At 41.8% G+C, this 7,984-nt stretch overlaps 1 protein-coding gene across 1 annotated transcript; it reads right to left on the bottom strand.

The window, feature by feature from the left end:
• Positions 1-3,556: 3,556 nt before the first annotated feature.
• LOC141596916 (uncharacterized) lies at positions 3,557-6,714 on the bottom strand. Its single transcript, XM_074417189.1, has 3 exons — positions 6,290-6,714; positions 4,658-5,155; positions 3,557-3,857 (listed from the first exon to the last, which is right to left on the bottom strand). Exons 1-3 carry the CDS (start codon positions 6,524-6,526, stop codon positions 3,714-3,716), a joined length of 879 nt encoding a protein of 292 aa, XP_074273290.1. The 5' UTR covers positions 6,527-6,714; the 3' UTR covers positions 3,557-3,713.
• Positions 6,715-7,984: the final 1,270 nt, after the last annotated feature.

Here is a 7,984-nt window from a genome sequence, read left to right as displayed (position 1 = left end):
CTGGATGGGATAAAACATCTCCAGCTGCTTCTCCTCCTCCTCAATGGCCTGCTGGGTTGGAGCTTCCTCAAAGAGCAGCACGCATTCCGCTAATCTTTCCCCGCCAGGTAGCATAAGCAACAATATTGGTGGCCAGGGAGATCAGCTCGCTGATCTTCTCTTCAGAGCGCTTCAGGGAGTCAGAGAATGTAGTCTAGACTTCTTGGGTGCATGACAGCTGGTCAGCACCCTCCTTCAGTTTCTTCTTGGTGTCAGCGAGATCCGCCTTCAACTCAGCCACCCGTCCACTCAAGTCAGCACGCTGCCGTTCCAAATCAGCAACGGTCCCAGTTAGCTCTCTTTTCTTAGCGCTGGTAGCACGGCTGGTGGTCTGCACTATGTTGATCATCTTCCTATTGTAGAGAGCAGACTGGAAGGCCTGGGGGCAGGGAAAATTGAAGTCAGCAAAGATTGAAGTAAGCAGCCTGGGACAGATAGAGAAAGGAAGATATTTACCATAAAAGCATTGTGTACGTCGTTCTCAGCCATCTCCTCTGGGGATAACTCTGAGAACATCTCCGCCAAGGAAGGGAAGAGCAGCTGGTCAATCTCAGGCCAGTATGGCACCTTGTCAATATTACCGAAGCCCTTTGGAAAGTGGGCGATGATGCCACCACTGGCAGAAGCGCGAGGGCTGGCAGGTGGGGTAGGAGGATGTCAAGACAGCGGGCTAACCTCTAAAGGTTCAGGACGAGCAGAGCCGGAGTGGGTAGGAGGTGACTGGAAGGAGACAGCGGGGGAACTCCTCTTGGAGGCAGAAGCTGCATCAGGGTTGGCAGCAGCTCTCTTCCTTTTGGCACTCTGGAAGATAATCTCCAAAGGGTCGACTTTTGAGCCTTCAAAACAGCCAGATTTCAGGCACCAGAAACCCCGGATGAACAGCAGAATTACAAGTGAATAGATAGCTTACCTGAAGACATGCTATGAGCTGATTGCTGCGGATTGGAGGAAGAAACAAGTGAAAAACCAGGCAACAGGTCAGGGAACTTTCTCTCAGACAGGGGGATGCAGAACAGCTTGTTGCGAGCAGCTACTGGGACGCCCAGACGAGTCAGGTAGCAGGGACCTGCACGAAAGCAGCAAAGTAAGACAGTAAGGGTTGAGATGAAAAAGTCAGGCGTCAGGAGAGCCACTTACTCGAAGTGATAACCCATTTCTCGAAAATATAGTCGGCAGACGGCTGGATAGAAGCCCTCCTCACATAGAAGAAGTCCTCAAACCACTTCTCGTCCCTGGATTTTGACACATGCCTGCAAGGAGTCTCCCCGGAACCGCGAAGGGAGAACTAGCCTCTACCCAGAGACCTGATATCATACGGTGGGCAAGATCGCCCAAGGAGATGGAATTGCCAGCATTATGGCAGGCAGCTAGAGAGTAGAGAAGAACCCTCCAAACGGCGGCAGAAATTTGCGCCATGGCAAAATTGTTGGTGTAGATAAAATCTTGAACAAGCTTTGGAAAAGGAAAGCGGAGGCCGTATCTGAACGAGTAAAGATAGAAACAGACCCACCCTGGTCGGACGTCGTTTGCCTTTTGACCCGGTTCTGGGATGACGATGTTAACCCCGTCACCAAGACCAAGCAAGCCCTTGATCAAGGGGACGTCGACGGTGGTCAGAGTAGAGTTGCAATCGTGGGGGTGAGTAAAAAGGTTCCGGGAAGGGAAGACGGGGTCCGGGTTTTGGTCAACTGGGGTGGAAGTCGAGGCAGTATGACGGGTTTTTCCCAGTCGGAGGAGAAAGAAAAGGGGAAAATTAAAGAAAGAAAGAGAGGAAGGAATACCTGGCGAAGAGTAAACGGCGGGGGTGGCGCTGGAATCCGGCAAGGAAGATGAAAGAGGAGAAGGAGAGTTTGGGAAGGAGGAGAGTTTCTAGGGAAGGGTTTTAAAAGAGGTAAATGAAGTGAGGTGGAGGTTGGGGATTATAAAGGAGGAGAGAGAGGGGCGCGAGAAATGAGGAAGTGGGGAACAAGAGCAATGATGAGTGCACAGGAAGGAATGCAAAAGACGACGCGGGGTTTTTAAAATGGACGCGTAAATTCCTTATTCGACGCTTCAAGATCTATCTCACAAGGAATTGGGGGCAAACTGTTTGGGCCAAATCTGCATATTGGCCTAATGGGGTAAGCCAACTTGATGAATATTAAGGAGTTGGGCCGTGGAGGAGGAATCGGGAAAGAAGGGAGCCCAAGTATGGAAGGAGGTTCGTCCAAACGAATGGGCTAAGAGGCATGCGGAAGAGGAGAGGCCCGCTGATAAGAAGAGTCCGCGTTTTGGAAAGCACTTAAGGAGATTTCAGGGAGAAGTTAGGGAGAAGTCAGGGAGATCATGGAAAATGGAGGGAGACGGCTCATTATGGAAAGAGTTGTTATGGAAGTAATATTCCTTTCTATAAACGCAGTAGGGTACATCTAGGGTTCCTACCCTATAAATAGCCAAAGAAGCAATCAAAGAAGGGCATTCAAGATCTCACACATACACGAAGTACATTGTGCTAGCTAGATTTACATTCCGTCTCCATTGTACTCATTCTCTCATTAACAAGCTAGTGCAATACTTGGTAGGGTACCGTCCCTCCCGCGGTTGTTCCCACATTGGGTTTTCCGCGTCACCAAAATCTTACGTGTCAATCCTTATTTACGTACCTAACCCTTTCAATTAATGCAATCATACAATCAACACGCAACGAATAAGACCGCATTGACCTTAAATAACCTAATCCGGTAAAAATTACTAAAACAAGTACTAAAATCCATTTCAGGGTATAATTAACAAACTTCCACCACACTGGACTGGAAGGACTTTAAACATACACTGAAACAGAGGAAAGAGGATGTCTGTAGTAGATCTTGGTAAATGTTTGCATGTAGAGGAATCTTTAAGGGCGTAGGAATCGGGAGATAACAGGGACACAAGGAAGACTATGTCTAATGGAACTTGATGAAAGTTCTAATTCTGATAGGAGAAGAAAGAACTGCCCACATCCCAATAACGATAAATCCAACAATCCCAGTAAAAAGTAAAAAGGGGATGCTGAATATGCGGCAAATCCGACACGACCTGCCATAATCTACTAATCTAAACTTTTTTCACTCAAATAGTCTTATATGTTGATGTACCATATCTTCCAGAAAAAGAAGTTCAAGAAAATAAAACCCCGGCAAAGAGGACAACGACGTACTTGAAGAGGACCCCAAACAATCTGAAATGACTTCACTTGAAGTGACCACACTATGTACATAACCCGAGCAACCCATTTAATCAGGATGAAGAGAACAAACAGAATTGCAAATAATGGGCGAAAGAGGAAGTACTACAGGATATCACAAAAGGGAAGGTCTGTAAGAACTCAATGATTCAGCAATAGCTAATTCATAAATAAGAGATAATTAGGGAACATTGGTTGATTTCCTATGGATTGTGTGTCAAGTTGTCGTCTACAGATTATTAGATTTCCAACTGTTTACTGTCACTTCATGGGAATTTTAAACAAGGTAAAACTATGTCATTACTCAGTAGGTACAAATATATGAAACTCGTCATTCAATAATTGATAATTTGGCTAATAAGAGTTAGTAGTTAGTACGATAACCAGGAGCGAAAATTCTCACATATGATATAGCATGAAGCCAGAGGCTGATCAAGGTTCATACATGTCAATAGCTAAAGCAGTTTCCTTAGAGGCTCGAAGGACCAGAAGACACCTTAACCATTGCTGGTCTCAAAAGCCGGTCACCGAGGATAAAACCCCGCCTCAGTTCTTGACTTACAATGCCTTCTTTATATTCTTCAGAGTCCTCTCTTGCAATTGCCTCGTGGAGCTACAACGAAATAAATTTGAAACCATGAAGAGAAAGTACATACACCAGAATAATAAATTTCATAGAACATTTATTGCGTTAAAGAAACATTTATGCCATCAAATCCATTTTATTTTTTCAAAAAAAAAAAACAGAATAAAATTACATTATAAAATCGTGCCAATCATGGTTCAGGAATTCAAATGTTAAACCATCATGAGCACATATCAAGGCTGTTGGATATTTATTGAGATGGGCAGGGGTGCTAAGACACCCTTTCACCCAACCACACCTCTCAAAATAAGAACATTCCTCTGCAAGGTCTTGCATAATTCGTTATAAATGTGAAATATATACACTCATAGCGTGTCTGTGATATAGATTTTAAGCCCCTTCGAACTGACTCACGATTGACTGGGGGGCGACTTGGACGAGTGAATCCAATAACCTAGTTCCTCCGCATGAGTGAAGTGAGATACTGAACAGTGGACACAACAATAAGTTTCAAGTGTCTCTATGTATCCATTACAAATGTAGGAATCAAAAGGATTTACTATCCGTCTGAATTTATTTTGATGACCAGAGTTCTCAACCTATAGTCCTTATAGTTCAGTGCTAACTAATAAGCTAAATTTAGCATGCATAATTTATGTTACCCAGTATAACCGTTGCACAAGACAGAAGTGCTCTTTGTCGCCACAGACCATGATCTTATTCACGTGTTTAACTAAATTAAAACAAATCAGATCACAAAAGTATTATTGTAAACAATAAATTATTGGGTAACAAAGATAACCAACATAGTAGGGGGTATAACTTACTGATGGATCAAAAGGCCTCCCCACTGTAGCTATGATAGAAACCCGTAAACTCCTCATAATTTCAACAAATTGCTTGTAGATACCTTGATAACTTGTATCTATCTGTTTTTCCCTAACTGTTTCTGGTTTGATTTGCAGCTTCGCTCTCTCAAAATTGTCCATCATTGGAAGAAGACTCTCAATAACTTCTCCCTGCGCATCACTTCTAACAGAAAGCCTCTCTTTTTCTGATCTCCTTCTAAAGTTATCGAAGTCAGCCTGCAAGCGGATATATCTCCCTTTTCCAGCGGCAATCTCTTCAGATAAAGTTGAGATTTTCTCAACCAATTCGTTATTCATGCTTTGTAGTTGATAAAATGATGTCTCTATTTCAGCGATGGTTCGGTAGTCCTCTACTAAAATAGCTTCCTTATAGAATCTGGTGAGGGTTTCAATGCTTCCCGACTCTATATCCGCATATGTGGATTCTGCTACGCCTTCTTCCTTTTTTTCTTTCACCTAACAGTATTGCCAGCAAATATAGTAAAAGGGAGTAAGGAATGAAGATATATTCTTGATAATATTCAACATCTAAAACAATTCTACATTACGATGACCATATACCTAGTATTTCAACAGCACCCGCAATTTACCGGACAGATGATCTGAATCGTCTAATGTATGCAACCTTACCTTATGTTCACAATACAAGAGTTGTTCTAATACTTCTAATGACCCATAATGAAAATTACATTGAGAATTGCAACGAATAACTACTACGGAGCAATTGACAATAGTGAAATGAATTAAGTGAGCCATTTTGTCCTATTCCGTCATGATTCAGAATCAGAAGATAATTAGTATCTTGCTTCATATTGAAAATGAAAGAGAGCAATTCTATGCTAATGGCTTAAACCAATTTGAGTACCAACTTCCAAATGGGGTCCTGAATTATGATCACAATATATGATAGACCCATATAATGTAATCGATAATAATATTCAACTGCAAAATGTAGCTGAATTCGAATCCGGTTCTCAAAGTATCACCAGCGAGCTAGCATGATCCAATTTCATACTTATAATACTCCAGATCAGCAGTTGCAAAATTCAGTAACTTCACCACCAAAGTTATCTAAATCAGATTCAGTAACTTCACCACCAAAGTTATCTAAATCAGATTCAGTAACTTCACCACCAAAGTTATCTAAATCAGACCGTGTCACAATTACTCATTAAATTTTGATATTCTTAATCTAATACCAGGATAACTAGTACAGCCCACGCTCAGGCAATCTCGTACAAGAACTTGTGCTCAACACATATGTCAATATGCCCCCTAAGACAAATATTTCACAAGCGAATTGAAACAATTATTCAACACAAATTATAGAATAAGACCGTCCTCAGATGGTTCTTTCATTGTTGAAACACTCATTTACTACTATCGATAAATGAGTGTTTTCATATATCAAAGGACTGTCTCACTCTATAAGACGGTTTTACACAATTATTACTCTATAACATAATGATTTTCAAATTACATACAATAAAAGTAAACAATTGCAAAAAACTTGCCAACGTTCCAACAAAAACAAGAAGAGAAACAAAACCCAGGAATAAAATTAAGCATAATAGCAACAGAGAAGCTTACAGTGGTAAGAGGCAGATTTTGAGCAGATACAAAGCACTTGAAAGCATGATGACCATGATCATATTTACTGTATGAAGAGAGTGGGTACTTTTGTGTAATTGATAAAGGGGAATACTTCTGATTATTTGAGGAGAAATTGAAAGGAAAATATATGGTTTTGTGGGAATTTGATTGTTGTTTAGTAGCATGAGGTGAAGCATATAAGAAGGGATGATTACTTGATAGAGAAACAGCCATTTTTGGTGGTGTTTTTTTGGTAAAAGTTACAATTTACAATTGCAAAAATGCAAAGTAAGAAAATTGTGTTTTCTAGAAGAGAGATTGAGTTGAGGAATTTAGAAGAAAGTTTGCGCTTCCTTAATGCGGATGAAGAGTGAATGGGAAGAACGAGGGGGAATTGGGTAAGAACCGTAGAAGTGGAACATGACAAGACCTAGACCCGGCAAACGGGCGTTTGGGTCATTTCGAGTTAGCAAAGTTCGGGTCAGTTTGGGTCGGACGACTCATTTCTAATTCGGGTCCTTTTTGGATCAGTTATTAGTTCTAGAGCTGGCAATCGGGTCAATCGGGTCAGTTACGAGTCGGTTCAAAGCAAGTCGGGTCATATTAGGTTCGGGTTATGCCGGGTTAGTGACGGATTCGGTTCATGTCGGGTCATCTTCGGGTCGGGTCATTAACGGGTCAATGTCGGGTCAGATTATCAGCATATATTTTGTAGATACCCGTATCCGTCGATATTGGAATTTATAGAGAACCCGACAAACACCCGATGATGATAGGACGACATGTATTTGCTAGTTGGCATTGTCATTATTTGGAGCTCGTTTTACGGCGTAGAATGGACGTAGTCGATGAAATATTTTATTAATTTAAATGATATTTAAATTTATGTTTTATTAAAGTGAATTCATTTTATTGTTTTAATTTGAATTTATTTTCTTACGTTTATTTTATTGAAAATAAAATAGATATTTGATTTGAAAAATCATTTTTAAGTTAATTGATTTGAAAAATCAATTTAAATCGTTTATAAACCGTATTTGAAGAACTCGATTTTTTACGACGGCTTTATACGCGATTTTGAGCTCGTTTTCACCTTGATTTGGGCACGATTTTCGAAGCAAACTCGAACCAACTCCTGACCCATAACCCAAGCCATCACTCACCCTCATAACCAGGCCCTAATCCCATGCAAACCCACGTCCATACCTCCTTATTTTCGAGCCCCAAACACGACATACTAGCAGCCCAATACCTTCCTTCGTACTCTATGTTGCGTGCCCCAAAATAGCTCCAAAACCCGTCATTCAACCCCCTCTTTCAACCCCAAACTCGTGGTCATCTAGCCCACCAACAAACCACGTCCAAACTCCCTCCAATCCAGCTAATAACCCATCCAAAACAGCAGCACAAACTAGCCCGTCACCCTTCAACCCGAGTCCACTAAACAACCCCAAACCCGCTCCAAACACCACTTAAACCCGCATCCATCAACCCTAAACCATACCCTAGTATCCTACCCATATTACCCTAGCTTAACCACCAAGAAACACCTCTCATAAACCCAACACCAGCTCACGAAAGCTGCTGGACAGCAGCAGCGAAACAGAGCAGTCCGACTGCTTGTTGCCCTCTTAAACCCTAGTTTAACTTCCTATAAATACCTCCCCTCGACCATACATCCGGGGCTCTAAG

Source organism: Silene latifolia, chromosome 8, assembly GCF_048544455.1.
Source record: "Silene latifolia isolate original U9 population chromosome 8, ASM4854445v1, whole genome shotgun sequence".
In the NCBI taxonomy this organism is placed as follows: domain Eukaryota; kingdom Viridiplantae; phylum Streptophyta; class Magnoliopsida; order Caryophyllales; family Caryophyllaceae; genus Silene; species Silene latifolia.
The sequence above is the reverse complement of the archived record's forward strand: the minus strand, read 5'-3'. Positions and strand labels throughout refer to the sequence as shown.

Coding starts and splice junctions, on each gene's coding strand:
- LOC141596916 (XM_074417189.1), bottom strand. CDS start 6,526: ATGGCTGTTTCTCTATCAAGTAATCATCCCTTCTTATATGCTTCACCT. Junction 5,156..6,289: donor AAAATCTGCCTCTTACCACT/GTAAGCTTCTCT, acceptor CAATACTGTTAG/GTGAAAGAAAAAAAGGAAGA. Junction 3,858..4,657: donor GGAGGCCTTTTGATCCATCA/GTAAGTTATACC, acceptor ATTTCGTTGTAG/CTCCACGAGGCAATTGCAAG.